General features: G+C 36.4%; 5 protein-coding genes, 1 long non-coding RNA gene and 1 other non-coding gene across 12 annotated transcripts; 1 reads left to right on the forward strand and 6 right to left on the reverse strand.

Moving 5' to 3' along the window:
* Nucleotides 1–869: 869 nt before the first annotated feature.
* LOC140960434 (small ribosomal subunit protein eS12-like) lies at nucleotides 870–3,505 on the reverse strand. 2 transcript variants are annotated; one of them, XM_073418699.1, is made up of 5 exons: nucleotides 3,368–3,505; nucleotides 2,958–3,006; nucleotides 2,216–2,501; nucleotides 1,275–1,340; nucleotides 870–1,128 (listed from the first exon to the last, which is right to left on the reverse strand). In XM_073418699.1, exons 2-5 carry the CDS (start codon nucleotides 2,963–2,965, stop codon nucleotides 1,069–1,071), a joined length of 420 nt encoding a protein of 139 aa, XP_073274800.1. In that variant the 5' UTR covers nucleotides 2,966–3,006; nucleotides 3,368–3,505; the 3' UTR covers nucleotides 870–1,068. The 2 variants fall into 2 exon arrangements, with proteins under 2 accessions (XP_073274800.1, XP_073274801.1); XM_073418700.1 differs by lacking the exon at nucleotides 3,368–3,505 and having other exon boundaries at nucleotides 2,958–3,030.
* On the reverse strand, nucleotides 1,591–1,687 carry LOC140960592 (small nucleolar RNA Z161/Z228). The gene has a single exon (XR_012172196.1). It is a non-coding gene; the product is annotated as a small nucleolar RNA Z161/Z228 (small nucleolar RNA).
* A 1,334-nt stretch (nucleotides 3,506–4,839) lies between the features above and the next one.
* LOC140960282 (uncharacterized protein At4g06598-like) lies at nucleotides 4,840–8,451 on the reverse strand. 3 transcript variants are annotated; one of them, XM_073418491.1, is made up of 6 exons: nucleotides 8,133–8,451; nucleotides 7,666–7,808; nucleotides 6,752–7,491; nucleotides 6,137–6,212; nucleotides 5,902–6,028; nucleotides 4,840–5,509 (listed from the first exon to the last, which is right to left on the reverse strand). In XM_073418491.1, exons 2-6 carry the CDS (start codon nucleotides 7,708–7,710, stop codon nucleotides 5,307–5,309), a joined length of 1,191 nt encoding a protein of 396 aa, XP_073274592.1. In that variant the 5' UTR covers nucleotides 7,711–7,808; nucleotides 8,133–8,451; the 3' UTR covers nucleotides 4,840–5,306. The 3 variants fall into 3 exon arrangements, with proteins under 3 accessions (XP_073274592.1, XP_073274593.1, XP_073274594.1); XM_073418492.1 differs by having other exon boundaries at nucleotides 4,843–5,509; nucleotides 7,666–7,698; nucleotides 8,133–8,450; XM_073418493.1 differs by lacking the exon at nucleotides 7,666–7,808 and having other exon boundaries at nucleotides 4,844–5,509; nucleotides 8,133–8,449.
* Nucleotides 8,452–9,431: 980 nt separating this feature from the next.
* On the reverse strand, nucleotides 9,432–13,342 carry LOC140959598 (uncharacterized). Of its 3 annotated transcripts, none has more exons than XM_073417509.1 (3): nucleotides 13,107–13,342; nucleotides 10,514–11,658; nucleotides 9,432–9,830 (listed from the first exon to the last, which is right to left on the reverse strand). In XM_073417509.1, exon 2 carries the CDS (start codon nucleotides 11,654–11,656, stop codon nucleotides 10,538–10,540), a length of 1,119 nt encoding a protein of 372 aa, XP_073273610.1. In that variant the 5' UTR covers nucleotides 11,657–11,658; nucleotides 13,107–13,342; the 3' UTR covers nucleotides 9,432–9,830; nucleotides 10,514–10,537. The 3 variants fall into 3 exon arrangements, with proteins under 3 accessions (XP_073273610.1, XP_073273612.1, XP_073273611.1); XM_073417511.1 differs by having other exon boundaries at nucleotides 13,120–13,280; XM_073417510.1 differs by having other exon boundaries at nucleotides 10,514–11,682; nucleotides 13,107–13,243.
* Nucleotides 13,343–15,324: 1,982 nt separating this feature from the next.
* On the reverse strand, nucleotides 15,325–16,472 carry LOC140960132 (uncharacterized). The gene is made up of 3 exons (XR_012172116.1): nucleotides 16,317–16,472; nucleotides 16,203–16,226; nucleotides 15,325–15,970 (listed from the first exon to the last, which is right to left on the reverse strand). It is a non-coding gene; the product is annotated as an uncharacterized lncRNA (long non-coding RNA).
* Nucleotides 16,473–16,585: 113 nt separating this feature from the next.
* Nucleotides 16,586–19,332, forward strand: LOC140960481 (MLO-like protein 4). Its single transcript, XM_073418765.1, has 13 exons — nucleotides 16,586–16,809; nucleotides 16,900–17,016; nucleotides 17,167–17,227; nucleotides 17,311–17,399; nucleotides 17,586–17,660; nucleotides 17,742–17,827; nucleotides 17,929–17,978; nucleotides 18,067–18,107; nucleotides 18,297–18,467; nucleotides 18,547–18,582; nucleotides 18,683–18,750; nucleotides 18,883–18,943; nucleotides 19,023–19,332. Exons 1-13 carry the CDS (start codon nucleotides 16,588–16,590, stop codon nucleotides 19,317–19,319), a joined length of 1,374 nt encoding a protein of 457 aa, XP_073274866.1. The 5' UTR covers nucleotides 16,586–16,587; the 3' UTR covers nucleotides 19,320–19,332.
* Nucleotides 19,333–19,418: 86 nt separating this feature from the next.
* Nucleotides 19,419–20,046, reverse strand: LOC140960482 (ferredoxin-like). The gene has a single exon (XM_073418766.1). The coding sequence runs from the start codon at nucleotides 19,969–19,971 to the stop codon at nucleotides 19,522–19,524; it is 450 nt and encodes a 149-aa protein (XP_073274867.1). The 5' UTR covers nucleotides 19,972–20,046; the 3' UTR covers nucleotides 19,419–19,521.
* Between the last annotated feature and the right edge of the window lie 484 nt (nucleotides 20,047–20,530).

Here is a 20,530-nt window from a genome sequence, read left to right on the forward strand (position 1 = left end):
GCATTTAATTTTTAATATACAGGTAAGGTTTGCGTGTCTGCTTACTAATATCAATTATTACCAATGGGTGATTGACTAGTAGAAACTCATTCTATTTCTTATCAAACAAATTTACGACTACAACTAAAGTAGGTTATCTAATCGAAATTCTTGAATCAGTAAAACTAAAGCAAAATCAAGAAATAACTTGACTTTGGATAGATCACTAGCTGTCGACAAATAAAAGATAAAATATAATATAAAATGGGATGAGTGATATATTACTTTATATTACCTAAAATAAAAGTAAAGTTAAACTTTTAATATAAAAATTGAACAACAAGATCCACACATATATAATAAATCAATCACTAAAATAGATTAGCTCTTACTCGGAACTAATTAATGGAGGAACTTTTTTGCCGGTAACCACTTTGCTGGTAAACCAATCACTAAAATAGATCAGCGTTTTACTATTATTACTATATAAATTCATTCAAAAAATTATTTAAAATACTCATTTCTGTAATACTTTTTTAAAAACCAAAATAGTCGCGTTACTTTTAATTAAACACTATCTTACAATTAAACTCGGATAATAAAATTATAATTCTTACTACCAATCAACAAATTATTGGTATTGTAAGCATGAAGCACGTCACTATTATGTAATCTACAGAGATATATAAAGAAATAATTTAGCCTTTAAAAATATTAAAACAAAATCTTGAAAAACAGATTAGGAGAACCCAATTATTTCTTAAATTTTTCAATAACTTGAAAACAATCAAATAACTTATTTTAGCAACTTTCTAAAAAAATACCAGACTGTTTGGCTCTTACTTTGCAATGTTATGTCTTCAGCATCATATCCGTATAGGGAAATTGACTATAGAATCAGTCAGATGATAAATAACATAACAGAAGTTGAAGATGATGTAATAGAAGACAACAGCAAACATAAATATTTTCCACATATCCAAAACCATGATTACTCGGAAAGAATTGTCGAAACTAACAGCACTTCAGTCAACTGCAGCCATGACCAAGGCACGTTATCGTAAAACCGGCACTACGTGTTGAATTGATCTAATGGGATTTCACATACTCTTGAACTATATGAAGGCCCTCGCTTTCTTCCCCGTAGTCCTGCAAAAATTATTATAGACCATAGTTTCAGTGTACATATTCTTCGCTTATTATGGAAGGACAGATATGAAGGGCTAGCTAATTAATAGCCCTTTTGTGTTGCAAAATTCAATAGTTCATGATTAGGAATCCAAGGTCGGGATTACCTTCACAACGACGCAGGCGCAGCCGACCACTTTCCTTGCTTTTCCTTCAGAATCGATCTTGCATAGCTGAAAGCGAAGAATATAAACGGAACACATGTTATGCTTATAATAACCGAGCAAATATTAATAAGCAACAATACAAGACAAAAACCAGAAGACAAAAAAAGGAGCTAGGAAACAAATTTTTCAATTATTGGGGTTCCACTATCTATCTTATGGAATTAGTGTGATCACTCCCACCAAGAATTAAACTAAAAAACTTCAAGTTTCCATTCAGGCCGATATGTAAATAGAAGAGGTATGCGTACAGGAGAAAAACCATCAGAGAAACAGGATATCACATCAGCAGCGACACCGGAAGGTGTCTAAGACGACCGTCGTGAGATATTAAATCCTTATTCATCATTTGACTTCCCATACAGAGTACAATCTCGAGGTAATAAAAGAAATTTGAGGCAAAACAACCGACAGCTACAGCAATTTTCTGTTACAGGGACAAATTAATGGCCACATAAATAGCAAATATCCTTTTTCACCATTTTAACTCTCATTTGATCCAAGAAATGCACTTGGCCCATTTCTGGTTGCCAACTCAACACACTTTTCGAGAACGTGAAACCGAAATTATAATAAAATAGATGAAGACTGAACATGTTTCCTCCTTAGATGTTCTGGTAGATATGAAATAAACCTACACAAAGTCAACTGAAGGAAATTAATGATGTCGGGAGCTGCATTCATCCCTAAGGCATAGCAGTAAGTGCCGAAGAGTCAAACTCCAGTCCCAGAAGCCTACTCTACACTACCCGTTCTAAAAGTCAACTCAATTACAGACAAGTGTTTTATAACTATAGCAGGGGTGATTATACAATTCTACTTCTACAAGGAGAAAATACTCGATATAATAAAATTAAAAAAGGAATAAGATCATTAAAACATACTCCAGACCACTCGCCCAGGGTTTTAGCATTTGGGACCGAAATCAAGCTAACATTATGATCAGCACACAGAGCTTTAACCAATTTGACATAATCTGGCTGGTCACAGTCCTCTGCTAAAACACAAAGTTGAGCAGCATGTTTCTCAATAACTTTGGCAGCTTCATGAAGCCCTCGAGCAAGGCCACCATGAGCACGTGATTTTCGAAGCACCAGTTGCAAAGCTGTCATTATATCCATAGGCTCCCCAAGAGCAGGGGCAGCAGCCTCCACAACGGCAGGTTCCTCACTGTAACATACGGTAATATCATGGATCAGATGACCGCAATGCAAATGGAGGAGATAACATAAGCAAAAGAAAGAATCACCAACAAAAAATCTAATGTTTTCTTGTCAACCCATAAACTATTGTGGAGCTTGTAATCTATTTCACATGAACTAGAACAGACCAAGATGAAACAGACCCAATCTATGCACGTATCAAAGATCCAATCTAGCAAGTAACATATTTTTACCAACAACAAATATGCAACTTTTTATATTTTGCAAGAAAAACAATACAAAACGATCGGGAAGTTCAAACCTGTACGAAGTAAAAAAAAAAAAAACTAATAATCCATTCCGATGAAACTTGGAACTTGGACAATTAGTCCCACATCACATTTGAAGAGAGTGCAAGTGCATAAATAAACCAAGCTTACAGAAAATATTTTTATATGAAATAAAGTTCCATATTTCCACTCACCCCGACATTTTTCTTCAAGATCAAGACTTGTATCTCCGAAGCTTCTGATCTGTTTCCACAAGTAAAATAAGCATCTCCAAGAGCTAAAAAGAACGTGACATAACATAACAGATATATGCAATTAAAAAAAACCAAATAAATACTCATCATTCGATTTAACAATAAACAATACATAAAAACATAATCACTGAACATCAGCTAAAAACATAAAATAAAACACGAATACACACGATAATTGCAAAAACAACCAACTCTCAGATCTTTACGGAAACATTCAACGAAGACCCATTACGAAATCATAAATTTTTCCACAATGCAAGCACTAAAAAGAGATGGATGATGTTAATAAACGTCAAAATATATAAATCTAAGACGCTATAAAAAAAATCATAATGTAGTGGGATACAGACCTTAAAATGGAGGCAGCTACCGCAGTGGCGTAGTGTATCGATGTCGTGTTGGAGGATATGGGAAGGGTGGCGGTGTTATATAGAGTGAATGAAGCGATAAACCCTAGCCAGCGGAAGCTTAAACCAACGAATTTACTAAAACGCCCTTGCCTCTTTGCTACAAAGTACAAAAAATGAAAACCTAAATGGAAACCTTGATTAATTTCCAATTTGCCCCTGCAGTCATTCATTCATTTAATTTAACCTCTCTTATTATATTAGTTGCATCATTATCTCTTTCTCGAAAAATGATTCTAAAAAATCATTTTTTTTTCTTTTTTCTTAACTCAAATTCTATGTTAATTTAATTAAAATCCAAAAGTGGTTCTGATTTTACAAAATTGATTATAATATAAAGCTAGCATTAGAATATCACTTTTAATTTTCACATTTTCAATTTTGTTTTCAAACATTGTTCACTTTTTATTATTATCCACAACTTCATCATCGTGAATTTAATTATTTTTCTTTAAAAAACACTCACTCAGTATGTTTTTTATTTTAAAAAATCAGTTATTTTAGATATATAATAGTATTATTAAATATTATAATTGTTACATTATATTTAATTTGAGATACATGTAACTTCGCTTTATATTTCGATTGAAACATGTGACATCTGATCAAATAAATTGTTATATTAATAATACTCTTGAAAGATAAGTTTAGCCTCATACATGTATTAATGTAACTTCGGGGTTTCATTAGAATTAAGGCAAAAACTTGTGTGAGACGGTCTCACGGGTCGTATTTTTTGAGATGGATCTCTTATTTGGGTCATCAATGAAAAAATATTATTTTTTATGCTAAGAGTATTACTTTTTATTGTGAATATTGGTAGGGTTGACCCGTCTCACATATAAAGATTTGTGAAACCGTCTCACAAGAAAACTACGCTAGAATTAAACAATAACTCAAATCAACCTATCGAGGATAAGTTGCAAGCAAAACAACACAAAAACAAATTGTGGTTTAAAAATATTGATTAAATTGTGGTTTCAAGGACATCTCAAGTAAACAATAGTTGTACTAAACCAGGGCCTAATGGAGGTATATGTACGTATAGATTTAAATATATATTTTTTAACATTGAAGAGATGACATTAAACATGGACACAAACAACGTATAAATCCGTAATCACATATAAATATCGGTTAAAAAAATATTTGTCGTCATTTGATTCATAGTATAAGATAATAAAATATATATAATCAATTAATCGGTACTCTTTTGTAGAATTTAAATCGTGCATTGAAAAAAGAGTGTGATCATTTAATTTCTTACGTTCATACTAAAGAGCGCATGCACCTTAAAGCATACCAGTGATGATAACGATGGATATAAAAAAGAAAAAAAAGAAAAAAAAAAGAAATTAATAGTAAGCTCTTGCAAGCACTCGATCACAATTTTATATTTGCTCACTTAAATGATAGATCATGTAGCTCTGGGAAAGTGCTTCAGTAATACGAAGTTTCAGGGAATTTAGACTACACTAATGAAAGAAATTTATAGAGCAAAGTAGGGTAATTACACTTCAACATCTCCATCAGCAATCAGCAGATAGTACTTAGATAAGGTCCAATCTCAGATACTTTCATCAAAGGATCGATAATGCAATAGAAAGTACGAAAGTCTCTAATCAATCACCATACACAATGAAAGCCACTAGTACTATTTTCCAGCACAGACTACCAGGCACATGAGGAAACAAACACTAACAGGAACCAAATAAAGATAAAGGAACAACACAAGCAAAGCAAGCGAGGTTATTATACAGCAAAGGACTACTGCACAAGTCCGTCTTTCAATAAAACATGAAGGAGACTGGTCATTGTTGTTGGCATTGCATTGGATCGTCAGTTCAGAAATGGGTTGGGACATGGGATTTGTGGAAAAAGCTCAAATATAAAGTTGGCCTGATCCAGAGTCACGACCAGCACTTGCTTCCTTGTATTTTAGAGAAAGGTTGGCAAATTGTTGGTCAAGATCTCTGCTGTTGGCACGTCGATGGCTGGTAGGAGTTTGCTGCTGCTGAGGCTGTTGTTGTTGCTGATACAAGGTCCGCAGCCTTCCAACTTCTCTCTCCAATACTTCATGTTCCACTGCACAAAGCCCGCAAACTTGGTTATAGTGACGGTATTTATGGCCATTTAAGAATAACTATCACAGAACAAGATGTAGGTAGCTCTTTGTAAAGACATCCATATCAATTTTAAATACCAAATTTTCATCCTTCGTTTTAGACAATGACTACAAGATCCAAGAAAAGAATAGGCATCAAGGCTGGATGAAAGATTCTAAACCAAAAACGAAGAACCAACACTAATCAAGCATCAAGTTTTGCATGTGTATATGTCAGCCACATATTTATACAGTTAGAGCAACAAGTATATGAATAACGAATCAAGTAAAAAGCCTTACACGATGACAATAAGTTATACGCTAGCTTTACGGTGGAAGATATTGAAAGAAATTGGTTATCAAATATACTTACTATATTTGATAAGCTGCTCCTGAGCTAAACTATCTAATCGCTGCTTCAGTGCTTTATTCTCCATGCTCAGAATGAGATTCTGTTGGTTAAGGAATTCAAGTTCAGCAGAAACTCCAGAGCCTTCGGCCTAAATTATACACAACAAAATTACATCCAGGACTTCCAATTGTATAAATTGAAAAAATGTACCATGAGCTCCACCAAAAATATTTTTCCAAAGCAGAAAATAACTTGCCTGCAGAGCTTGGACATTTCTTTCAAGTTCAGCAATGTATTGAAGCTTCCGGACCCGTGAGCGTTGAGCGAATTGCCTACAACCAATACAGTGTCTTGAGTTTTCGAGACTCAGAAAAATTGATATTATTTGCTTTTAAATTAATGAAATATGATTGACGCAAAAACGACAATTTGAATAGGGTGACAACTAATATGATGTCAAGGCGTTTTTTCACATTTTCTCAAGTCTAGAAAGAACACAAAAGAAATATCAGCCTGTATCATGCAACAGATTTGTCAAGATCACAATGCCAACTGTATTGCGTTTAAAAAATTAATTTAACTATTGCGTGTGAAAAACAGAAATATCTTCAGAAGTATAGACAACTCGATCATTTACGATCCCCAGGACCACAACCACATGCTCAACAAGCAAACATTTGGAACTCTTCTCCACTCTGCCTAGTATTAATCCAAATTGGCATTGCTGCACTTCTTGTAATCCAAACATTCAAATGAAAGCTACAGAAATTTAAATATCAAAACAGGCTAAATCTTGCTGACTGGAAGTTAAAGATCGATCAACTTAAAAACCAAACAATATCATATTTCAGGTAAAGACAAATCAACATACTGCTTGGCACGTTTTGTATCTGTTTCTGAAGCAGGAAGCTTGGCCTGAGAAGAGTCTTTTTTTTCAGAGGAATCATTGGGATCTTGAATACCAGATTTAACAGCATCCCGGCTTTCATTCAAGAATGGTGTATTCCATTCTGCATCTGGTGAAGTGCTTAATAGACCTGCATTTGAAACAAGAATCTTGTCCCTAGAAGGATGGCCATGAGGAGGCAGGGTTGAACTCACGGATGTATTCCACCCCTTGTTCTTTGTTTTACCAGGTGGTTGGGAATCGACAAAGAAGGAGCCATGTCGCATGTCCGCATATGTATCAAATTCTTGAGATCCCCACGAAGGGACTAGATTTATATAATTGGTCTTGTTATCGTTCTGGGAGTCATAAATCAAGCTTCCAACATTATTTGCATCAAAATATGCAAATGAATCACTTGATGAGCGACGATGACCTCCCCTACGCACGGGAGTTTCTGGCTCATTGAGGAGTTCATCAAGCCAGGAAGGTTGCTCATCTATCAAATAACTTTCAGAGGAGGTCCGCTGATGGTGTGTGTTTCCTTCTCTAGGCCTTGGAGGAGCTTTTGGACCAGTTGCAGAAGTGGGAACATAGTCGGTGTACCCTGAGGATATGCTGGGATATGGACTTTTAGGAGGTAGTAAAGTGTTCTTTCCAGTGTACATCACACTTCTAATGCTCGATGGTCCTTTGGAGTTTGCCATAGGAGAAAAATCTGATTCCTGAAACAAATCGATAAACGAGGTTAGTATCTCAAGGAAATTGAAATTTAGTCTTACGATTTTATTTTAATGATAATCCGCAAATAACATGTGTAATTTAATTCTTAAATTTATCAGTTTCCATTTCCCTGAAAACCATTAAACTACGAACTTTCTCAAATACCAATTTCATACCTGAAAAAAACAGCTCAACTCAGGCTTTTTATGCTGCAAGAACATTTAAAAACTCCATTTAATCACCAACCCTTAATATCATAATTCACAGTCAATCATACGAATACTGCAGCTAGTGAAGTGAACCAGATACAGTCCAGCACCTATCGATTTCAAAACATCATTCTAAATTGCCCAAAGCCAAAAAAATAGCAGTAACCCGCCCATCACATTGTTTCCATTATTCCAGCTAAAGATGAAGCAATAGCAAAATCAATACAAAATAAAAGGGCCCTTTTTTGCAAAACTCGGAACAAAATACAAGCTAGATTCAATTCCCGTAACTAGTCTTCCTTCACCATCCCCCACTATTCACACATATAAACATATATCCATAAAAGCCAAGCTCTCTTCATCCACATTTCATGAACCCAGATCAAATCGAATACAAATTGTGAAATAAATGGAGGAAAAAAATGAATTCTAACCTTCAAGAACTGCGAAAAATGATCCGGTTAATGCAAAATAAAGCCAACCCAGAGGCCAAAAATTGAAGGGTTCACTCCCGTTTTCCCTAGGGTTTGTTCTATCTAGCTACACTTCTGGTCTCGATTTGGATCCTTGCTTCTGGTCTCTCTCTCTCTCTACACACAAAAGTTGATATCTTACATGGTGAAAAAGGTGCGGCTTTTAGATTAGAGTTTGTTGACAGCCCACAATCGCAGATGCAAGCGCATTTGTCCCAATTCTATATGCTCTCATTCCAAAAAGATTCTTGCTCAGCGTAAGATTCTATTGTACAAACTATAAAAATAAATACACGAGACTGTGTATATACACACACACACACTTTTATATGTCTTTGTAGGCATAATTTATCGATTTATTCCTAATTTATGTTGCAGATATATAATTGATATATATACCGTGAGACGGTTTCAAGCACAAGTTAGGCAAGATTTAAATAGCTAGAATTGCGACTTTGAAAAGGGGGAGTTTGGTACCATTAATGTCAACAGAATTAAATCTCTTACTTTTAAAATCCACAAATTTAGTTGGAACGGATTTCGTGTGGGAAAATCTCATGCATCTTTTTTAGTGATACAAATCGACCTACTCCATATACTTTTGATATTAAAAATAATATTTTAATAGATTTAGTTAAAAAAAAATCGTCCTATAAAATTAAGACTCGTGAGATATCGTCTTCGTGATTTAGTTGAACTTACAATGTAAAACACGACATACATTTTTCTTGTCGAAAAGAAGAATTTGGTTACACAGAGAGTTTAATGTTTTTCTATCATTTATCCATATCGCATTGAAAGATGCTCATTGTTTCTACCTTCGCTTACTCTTTATCTTGTGTGTATGATCATTATCGTTCGAATTAAGCATTCTGGCGACCACCATGAGTTGCCCTTGCCCACCACAGTTTTCGGTACAACATTGGTAGTCACTATCGACATAATTATCCATTATATTTTTACACGAATGCGCGAAGGGATTTGGAATCTGACAGTGGAACAATTTCAACACCAGTGAAGCCCGGTATCTTGTTCGGGGAAGTAAAACTAGCTAAAGTATCTAAAAGTTTAATCTCAATGATAATGCATTTTTATCCGAAAGCAAGAAGCCAAAAACCTGCTTTTATTTGAGCTGAAAGCCAATAACCGCATGTTACCGCTACTTTCTTGTGGGTTTTTTTTTCTTTGCCAACAACAATCCATGTCGCCAAAAATTTATTTAACCACGATATTCATTTTTCCAGTACCGAATTCCCAACATGAAACCTGACCACGCATCTAACTTCCGTATTTACCAATGTCCAGAATCAGGAATGGTAGTCTAAGTTTTCAAATTACAAAGTTCAAACGGTCTCCTACAACAGAATGGGTAATTGTCAATAGGCCTAAGCTAAAATATCACGCATGAAAATATGCATACAAGTGCTATCAAATCAATTGCAGATCTATTACCCTGGTTTCTTTGTTCCTGAAAAACCAAATTACCAAAGATTCCACATTTGTATATCGACAAACAGAAGCCAGGGCAGATATGTCATATGTGAGGGAGCGCAGGTAGAGAAAGCAACCCTTTCCGATGACACTTGGGCCAAAACAGCTGGTTTAGAACGTGACACAAGAGAACCGTGAGTAAGAACTTCGGAATCTGAAAACAGTGACCTGCAAAATTTAATATACTCATGATGTTAGTCATATGATGTCAAACCTAAAACCACCCATCATGCAGTCATTACATTTTACTCCATACTAAACCAAACTAGTGCCTTCGATGTTTAAAGATAATACACAGCAAAGAACAATATCGCAGAATATAATCAGAGATAACTGGAAAGGCAAACGGATGTCTATCGAGAGCAACATATGATTAAACAGAAACGTTGAAGAATGATTCAACAACACTAAAATTTATAAAAGTAAAGAATGATTCTCAAGAATCCATACTTTTGCGATAATTAACTTGCTAAATGTTTAACTTCTAGTAAAATTCATGCACCAGTCATTAGCAAGCCTGGACCAACACTGTAAGCTTGATCACGCCCAGCATGATAAAAATTTACAGATAAAGACAATCTAGAGATTTTGATATACAACTAATCATAGATCGATATAGATACAGAAGCACTCGACTTACAGAAATGCTTTCTTAAGCAAACTATTTAATTTGTTGTTTCAGAAAATCAAAAGCAGTTCCATGTTTGGATCAAGGAGTAAAAATAATTTTTTTTCCTGACTTTAAAAGCTTAAAAGCCCGATTTTGTGGCTTCTGGCTTTTTAAGAGCTGTGTTCAAACAAAAAAGCCCATCCAAACGCGCATCTGTTTAGCAAAAGCACTTTTGCTGTACCTATGTTTGCACAAAATGAACCCATCATTGAGGAACCGAAAAGATCAAGCAGCCATTGTCCCAGCGTATCATGATCTCTCTGCCCACCTGAAGCCCCTTCTCTCTAATGATTTTGCCCCATTTACCAATTAGATTGTAATAACTTCCACGCCATTTCAATTTCATCACATATAAATCGCCAGTATCATCATCTCGTGCATTAATACCGACTTGATGTTCGTTCCTCAATTGTTCTCGAGCTTGGGGTGTCCAATAGAAAAGAATATGGTCTTCAACTGCTTTCCCGGGAAGAGTAAGAAAAGGATGATTGGTATCCACATCAGACAATGTGAGAGCTTTTTTAACAGGCCAGCTATCGTGTCCCAATGATGCTGGTACATAACGCTCCTCTGGAACTGAGAAGTATAAACAGTTATTCATCCATCGTATTCTAATCTCTTGGCCGACACCAAGCCCTTTATGTCTTATTATGTTTGCCCACTTTCCAATAAGATTACAATAATTTCCTCGCCACTTCAATTTCATCCCATGAGCATCACCAGTATCATAATCTCGTGCAGTTATGGATACCTGCTCTTCCTTTCTCAAACTATCTCTTTCTTCCGGAGTCCAGTGCACGATAATATGGTCCTCAACAGATTTGCGAGACAATGGAAGAAAGGGGTGATTAGGATCCACATCAGAAGGTGTCAATACCTTCTTGATAGGCCAGTGGTCCTGTGTAATATGCGTCGTAACAGCTCGGATTGGTGGAGCTGTGACAATCTGCTGTTGCGGAACTGAAAAGTGCAAGCAGCCATTAAACCACCGAAGTTTGATTTCCTGCCCAACTTCAAGTCCCTTCCCGCGGACAACTTTCCCCCATTTACCAATGAGATTATAATAGCTTCCACGCCATTTCAGTTTCATCACATACTTTTCACCAGTGTCATCATCTTGTGCATTAAAATTCACCTGGCCTTCAGCTCTTAAATGTTCCTCCTGTTGAGGAGTCATATACACCACAATATAAGCCTCAACTTGCTGCCGAGACAATGTCAGAAAAGGATGGGTTATATCAACATCAGAGTATGTGAGCGCTTTCTTGATAGGCCATTGATCCAGCACCTGAGCTACAGCTTCGTAATATGTTGTTCTCTTCATTCCTAAACACGCACACAAACATAAAACTGCAACCATTAAATTGAGTGCATGTGACAGTTTTACAAAATCTTTCCTTTTGGAAGAAACGACATAAGAGGCACACTAGAAATTCAAGCAAATAATGCAAGTCAAAAGCTATTTTTTTTAATCACAAAACCAACCATTAACAGCCACATCTCATAGGTGGAAAACCATCATTGATCATTCTCCACGCGCACTGATGCCACAGATGTGATGCTATGATGATCAAGTTTCGTGATAAGTTTTAGCAACTCATGTGGCCAGTGTTCTAAAACTCGGGTTAGGCGACCTCCTAGGCGCTAGGCGTTGTCCGACCGCACTCTTGCCGCCTAGACGGGCTTAGGCGTTTAGAGTTATTTTGGGAAATTTTTTTTGGGCTTTTAATTTCTGAAAGCCCAGTTAAACCAGAATATGACATAAGAAAGAATTATAAGTTTTTGCTTTTATTTTTTGGGATTGAAAGCCCAATTAAAAATACGATTTGTTGACTTACGCTTGCCCTAACATACCACTCTCATCTTCTTTGTCTGCTTACTTCTGCACACATAAGAAAATCAAAACTGACCCTAAATGTTATTTTTTTCTTTATTTTGATTTCTATTGCATTGTCTATTATCCTGACCCGTCTTAAGCAGAATAAGTTGGAAGAATGAACCAGATGTCAATTGGATTTTAACAAAGTTTGAGTTGAAATTTATTCTAAGAACTATTACAAGTCTCTTGATACTGTAAAATCCGCCTAGTGGCGCCTAGGCTCTAGGTGTTGCTCTGGCGCCCGACTAGTACTTAGCGAATTTTAGAACCTTGCATGTAGAACCTTGGAGACCAACATGATCCATCAACTACCTGATCGGTAACAACAATTTTTCACCTAACAATTTTCATATTTTTTTTTCAAGTTATGGAATCGCACCAATTGCAAATACAATCATATGAATAATGGAAACAAGTAGCACTAATTCTTCCATCAAATAGATAAACCTACTAATAAACGTTTGAATTTATTAATAAAACAAGGAGCATCGGAAAAATACAATTTTATCCATGTATATCATAGTCACGCAAATAAAATCGACAAAAGTAAATGAGCAAATTCTCTGATAATAGATTAACGAACTGATATAGAAGTCAAGTGCACTTTCTGACCTCATGCTGACCCTAGAGAGAATGAATCGCCATAAATTAGGTGGAATTACGCAAAATCATNAAAAAAAAAAAAAAAAAAAAAAAAAAAAAAAAAAAAAACCAAACAACGCAACACCACCAACGGAATCGAAAGCATGATAAAACATCTAATATGTCAAGAACCAGAGGAACACGCCTATAATTCAAGCGAACTGCATAGTACATCCAAATATCCGACTAGCCACCATTTACAGATTCAAAATTTAACCTTCAAATGGCAATAAGAAAAGGTAAAGTCTCTTACTATGATATGATACCTCCACTCGATAATGTCGAGAAAAACCCTAGATCCTTGCAAAATAAGAAAAGGAAAGTGATCCAGCAGGGATAACTCTTACACAAAAAAGGAAACCGGGCGGTAAATTAGCTTAATTTTTTTTCATCGACTTGTTTAAGAGTGATAATCAATCGAATCTGGGATTTAACAAGGGTTGGGAAGAGAAACAAAAAACGGTGAACAAAACAGCTTCGACGACAGTAGAATCATGTGGAGTGGCTGCGGCAGGGTAACAACGGTGGTGGAAGCGATGGCGGCGGCGGCCATGATGAAAATGCGAATGCGAGCGAATCGAGAATGAAAGCAGATGGAATTGTGAAAATTACATTTGTAGCCTCGCTCTTAAATCCTGCGCATTTTTGTCATGGGGTAAATAAATATTTCCTCGGCTCTTGGTCTATGCCCGTCGCCCCGTGCCTGGTTTGTTCTTTTACACATAATAGTTCTTTCTCTCCTAAATAATTCTGATCATCATATAGTTCAAACTCATATATTTGAACATAATCACAATATAGCTCTTCTTCTCTTGAATAGTTCTGGAATCGCAGACAAAATTCATGTTAATTAACATTAAACAATAGATCTATTGAGTAAAAAAAGAAAAACCAATATGCATAGATTATGTTTGACGATCACATTAAAAGAGATGTCATTATGATGTGGTTACGAAATAGATCATGCAAGTCCAAATTTTAACTTGAATGTGAAGAACAAAAACAATTTAGACAAACTAAACGACTCCTAATCATCTCACTATTTCAATCTTTTATTGTAATATTCGCGGTGTGAAAGAAAGTTAACAGAGAGATACACAGAAGACAACGATCATAAGTGTTCTGATCTACAATCAAATTGGAAATGCTATGAGCTATGATGTGTTTGTCCCAAAAAACCATCTTTCGATCATCATATAGATTATATGTTTATGTTTTTTAAATTTTTCTGGATATTGTTTGTTTTTTTCATGTTTCGTTTGAATTTTTTTAATTGTTGTTCTTTTTGTGGGTTGTTTGTTGATTAATTACTAAGTATGCTAGCAATTGAAGAAAATAACGATGACAATCAACTATAATATCCTATAACTATAGTATCCTATAGTTATCGATGATTAGCACAAGGATAAGCAATAGCATGAAAAATAAAATAAAAAATGAAGTTGTTTATAAACAATTCGTATACTTCAAAGAAAGACATATAGATGAAAGTCGATGGAATGAGCAGACAAAATGTGATCAACCAAAACAAGAAAAAGCTCGTAGATAAGTTAGAACTAGTTGTAAATCTCACTTGTGAAGGAATAAACTGAACCTAAGAGCACGGAGTGTCTGAGCATGTAAGTGTCACAGAATGAGAGAAGGGATGAACAAAAAGATATCGATGTCGAAACACTGATTGCGTTCTTTGCATATGAGAAAGAAAAGAATTCATTTTTTCTTTGCTTTTGAGACTGATTGAGATTAAAAAAATAGTATGTGTTTTTGGGAGGATTCTATATCAAAGAAGGCATCATGTTTTAGACATGTATTTTCAGTTGGAATGTCAAGTAATCAGAAATCCAAAGTTGTTCTTCTTCCAAACCAATGGTTATCACGTCTGACAAACAAAAGACCATGTGTCATGTAGCTGTATGAAATTTGATTTCGACGGCATTCTATCCAGACATATGTTAGTTTTTTTCATATCATCTTAAGTGTTTCAATTGTCTGATAAGTAATACTCAAACAGTGGACACGAGATGTGTGGGGGCCCGTGCTCCTGAATAACGTTTAATGTCCAAACAAACAGGATTCGTTAATGTAAACAGCGAAAGCGATTAAAAATTTTCCTTTTGGGCCAATAGAAATTTCGACATGACTTCCCCGCAAGTAGGACATCCCAAAAATTTCCAAACAACACAAACATTTATATACTCGAAATAAAGTCATAACATAAATTCACAAACCTATAGCCGCACTGGCCAGGACTAACACATATAGAGCCGACAAGGCTCGATCACACAACAACAATCCAAAATATCATAAAAGCAACACTACAACTACGCAGGGCATCCCCTGGCAAATATCGATAATGTAATACATACATATATCTACATATATAGCTGGGACCTCTCAACAACAATCCTATTACTGGGCGCCGCTACCTGACGCTCCACCAGATGCGTCAAATCCTCCTGGATAATCTGCTATAGCATCAATAACAACCACAGCATAAACAGAAAATAGGGGTCATGCCCCAGTACGACGAACCAGTAAAATTATGACAATTATAACTGACGTGAAATAAAATCAAGTAATATGCAATAAAATGCAATGCATGTCGGTAACAACAAAATAACGGATACCAAAACGGAGTCCAAATGAAACGCATCAGCAACAGGAACAGTGGCCACCCGTGCCAGGACTGCAGCAACGTAATATCATGCCGCCGCTCATCCATGGACGTAGCATCGAGGGTCCGGTAGCGACCCGGTCAGCTCTCGAGCAGTCATCAGGAGTGTGCTAATCCTATCACTCGTTCCATCGATAAGATGTCAGGAGTGATCTAGTCCTATCACTCGCTCCATAGATGACGCAACATCATAACAGATCAATAATGATAGCAATCAACGGAGTCAAGGCTCGAAATGCTATGCACTTAGTATCAACTCAAATAAATGCATGAATGCAATCACGTTATTCACATAAGCACATAAAGCACGCCACAACTCATTACAAAATATTTAACTTCATTCTACATCACTATAGACGTCATAAGAAAACGGTTCATACGTACCTCAACTGTTAACTAATTTACCACCGAAATATCTTAAGGATTTCTCGCAAAATCCAATCCTGTGGCAAATAATACATTTCATATTAAATTCCATGTATTTTTCTAATATTTGACAATTTAGCCTAAAATTCCAAAAATTCATACTTTAGGCTTTACAATTTCTAAAATTAATAGACGACAATTCTATAGCATCTAAACATCTCATTATTGAATGCTAAAATTCGAAAACCCAATTATAACTTCTGAATTTTCGAAATTATTCCCAAATAAATTTCGAAAATCTGTTAATACCTCCAATTAGCTCCAATATAGCACCTACAATCAATAATACAACATAAATTAATTGTTGGAACTCAAATAAATCAAAATACCCAAAATTCGAAACCATAGAATCTGAATTTTTACCTCAAACACTTCAAATTTCGAGTACAACTAGAAAATCAGTTGTCCAAGCTCGAAATAACACGAAATCGAGGCGAAGAACGAAATTCGAACGAGTCACGACCGAAGGGTTCGAACAGGGTTGTTGAAAAACCTTTCAAAATGGATATCAAGAGACNGTGTGAGTTAGAATTTAAATTTAAATTATTGGAGTCAACGTGTCATTGTGAATACTTATGCACCGAGTCATTGTAAAGATTGCTGAAACTTGTGTTGGAAATTTGGGGCAGAGTTGATGCTTCTTGGCCTTATTTCTTTGTTGCTGGGGCAATGGTCAAAGTGGATCTCTCAAATCTGTGTAAACTCATCCCTATTCACCAGCAAATTCTACATATGTTCTGAGAAAGACTATACGGAGAAAAAGAGAATGTTGCTCTTGGAAAAACTGGATTCTTTCAACGGGACTAATATTCCTCCGAAAGGATTGATTTACAATGCATCTCATAGTTGCGGCGAGGTAACAAAAATACTGGTGTTCGATGTGTTTTCTAGGATATAATTGTGGAAGAAAAGGTATACGAATTGAGGCGTTTGCTTTTGTTTTCAGGGGCGTGAACCATTTGTTTCTGCACAAGCACTTGAACAACTTAACCGGTTCTTGTTTATTCTCGGTATAACTCATGTTCTATACAGTTGTCTGGTAGTGGGCTTGTCTATGAGCAAGGTAGCCATTTTCATCTTCATTTGCAATCTCATTCGGCATTAAATAATAGCAAATTTATCAGGATTTTGTTGCCAAAAATACCGGTTGCAGAGGAATGCTTAACATAAAACTTCAACCTCATCATATTTGTAAGTCGGTTCCTGAATGCAGATATATAGCTGGAGGAAGTGGGAGATTCAGGCAGGCCTGGTGGCTGAGGCGAATGCACAAGGTAATTGAAATTTTTGTTCAAATTAATCCTTCATTCTTTTATAATTACTAAAATTCACAAATAATTCCGAGCTTGGTTGGCAGCAAAGAACAAGGTGATGAGACGACAATCGACCTTTGCTTTGTATCGTGCATCCCATCCATGGAGTAGGAGTCGAGTTCTCATCTGGATGGTATTACTTCTCATCACTACTTTCATGCCATCTCTTGATCAAATATTTTGCCGAACAAAATAAACCAAATGTAAACATTTGGAGCTCAACTTTGGCTTCAGTTTTCGTTGTTTGGGATTTTTTCTTCTTCCGTATATATAATTCCAACTCAAACTTAGTCGACATGTCTACATTCAATATATGCAGCTTTGCTTCCTTAGACAGTTTAGGAGCTCAGTACAGAAGTCAGATTATATGGCATTGAGATTGGGTTTCATCACCGTGAGTATTCAGTCAAGAAACTATAATATGACTTTTCACCAAGAACAAGATAAGTGTGTAAGCTTATCTGTAAATTTGCAGAATCACAGATTGCCCCAGTCCTACAATTTTCATAAATACATGGTTCGTGGCATGGAAGACGAATTCTATAAGATCGTCGGAATCAGGTATTCCACAAAACCTGTTCTCAACTATAAGGACCAGAGAGTTTATATCATAGATCTCTTAGAATCTTTTCTTGAGCTAAACCCATTTTTTTGATTTGCAGCTGCCCACTTTGGGGTTATGCCATTCTCTGTATCTTCATAAACGTGCACGGTACTAAATTCGATCACATATCAAGATCAATAAAGCACCAGTTTCTTGAAATAAATTGAAGTCTTTGTAATTGTATGTCGTGGTGCAGGTCTTAATATTTACTTCTGGCTTTCGTTTATACCCGCAATTGTAAGTGGTCTGCAGCTTCTTATCTAGTTTTCTGGTCATGCCTACTTTAAATGCAAAACAAATTGGACAACCTTCGTTGTTTCTAAACGGATGTTTCTTTTTTAAAGTAATGAGTCGTGCACTTGCTATATTCTCGATCAGTCTGCTACTGTTTACATTTCTAACACGCACAGAGTTGTCATGTTAAAGCTTGTCATGATAGTGGGGACGAAACTCCAGCATGTTGTGTCCCTGTTAGCACTTGAAATAGCTGAGCCAAGAGAGCCATCCATCGCGAATCAAGTGAAGCCCAGAGATGATCTTTTTTGGTTCGGGAAACCCGAAATTCTGCTATGTTTGATACAGTTCATATCATTTCAGGTGAACCATGCATTCCTAGATTTATGGCACACATGAAAATTTAAGTCTGGTACCAACCTTTTAACCTATTTTACTGCAGAATGCTTTTGAGATGGCAACTTTTATCTGGACCTTGGTAAGAAACATCTGGAACATGGCCTAGCTAGCCTGGATTGTATTCAAGACTTCATCAAATTTAGGAGTAATTGGGATTTTTTTTCCCTTTCTTTTTGCAGTGGGGATTTAAAGAAAGATCTTGTTTCACGAACCACCACGGAATGATCACTATCCGGTTGATTACCGGGTAATTTCATCTTTCCAAGCTGATTTAACTTATTGTCTAAAATAAAACTCATGATGCCTGGCTTCATCAATATGAGAATCGTGATTAAACTTAAATCAACCATCTCTCGCGTATGATTCGGGTTTTCTGCAGAGTCCTTGTGCAGTTCTGGTGCGGCTATAGCACGGTTCCTCTCAACCTAATCATCACAACGGTTGGTAAACTGCTTAGAAGTAAAATAAGAGTCGGAGCGTCTTTATTCCCGTTTAATCAGTTCCGCTGTTTATGATCAGATGGGATCGCGTTTCAAGAAAGCTTTGATCGCTGAGAGTGTTCGAATATCGTTACATAGTTGGTGCAAGAGGGTGAAGGAGCGGTCTAGGACTTTGAACTCGATCACAACAAGGTCCACATGGTCGATCGACGAAGGAGACGAGACGAACACAGCTGCATCTGGTACTGTGTCTCCATGTTCGTCTCCAGGTTCATCAAGTGCTCGTCTCGAACTGTCTAATGTAGATCAACAATGTGGTTTTGTCGCTTCAAATTTAGTCGACCATGAAAAAGGTAGTGAAGAAAAAGACCCATAGAGAAGACTGTATTATTAATTTGACTAGCAAGTATATATGTACAATTTCTTTAGTATTATCATTATAACAACTTTCTTTGAATTTTGTGTGGTCGATGGAAAATTGAACATGTTTGGAGAAAGATATATTAAAATTTATCCAACTAAATTAAATAATACATTTTCCCCTGTAATTAATTTGCATCATAACACATGAAATCACCTCAACCTGTGAGTTCATCCTCCTTGTGCGTCTCAATAGTAACATCAGACTTGGGAAACGCAACACAGGTCAAAACCCATCCATCACCGATCTGATCATCGTCGAGAAAGCTGCCATCCTCCTGATCGACTGTCCCTTTCAACACTTTCCCGGCGCAGGAGGAGCAAGATCCGGCTCGGCAGGAGTACGGCAGCTCGTACCCGGCTTCCTCCGCTTGGTCCAGGATGTAGACATCGTCGTCGCACTGGAACGTCAACTCTCCGTCCGGGGTCAGCAGTTTCACGTTGTAAGTGGCCATGCAGGTGACTCTTCCCTTGGAGGGGGAGAGCTTGGGGAGGAAGAGGGTGTTGGCTTGGGTGGTTCTGTTGAATATGGAGGTGCAGGCTGCGGGAGATGTGGGGCTACGGCGGGGGAGGAGGGAGGCGCTGACGGTGCCGTAGAGAGTGGCCATTGTTGGAGAATGGTGACCGCGGGGACAGAGAGGAATGGGATTATCTTTGAAGCTTGGAGATATCGTGGCTTTATCATATTAGCACCAATTGGCTCAGCTTCAGCTTGAAAATGTGTGGTTGTCGCTAATCTGTTTGGCATTCGATTCTCGTCCACTCATTCGTCAGTGTGACATAGGAGTGTAAACGAAGGAGGCTCCAATTCCGAGATTCATTCGATGTTCTAATTCTCGGAAAAGTTGGATTTTCCAATTAAATTTCGAGTTTTACTTAAAAAATTTAAATATATTTTAAATTATTGTTTGAAAATAAATATTAAAAAATTTTAAAATCTATTTATTTAATATATAATTATATTATATTAATAAAATATTATGATTTGAGAGCGACTCATGAATTATAAAATAAAATAATTTGAGTCAAACATATTCAAGTTCGACTCAAATTCGATAAACTCAAATATAGATTAAATATTTTTTGAATCGATTCAAAAAACTTATAAACCCACTCGCTTTGTTTATACATCTCCCCTAGAGTCACTTGGACTGGGATGAGCATAAT

This window comes from Primulina huaijiensis, chromosome 15 (genome assembly GCF_012295235.1).
Source record: "Primulina huaijiensis isolate GDHJ02 chromosome 15, ASM1229523v2, whole genome shotgun sequence".
NCBI classification, from domain to species: Eukaryota; Viridiplantae; Streptophyta; class Magnoliopsida; order Lamiales; family Gesneriaceae; genus Primulina; species Primulina huaijiensis.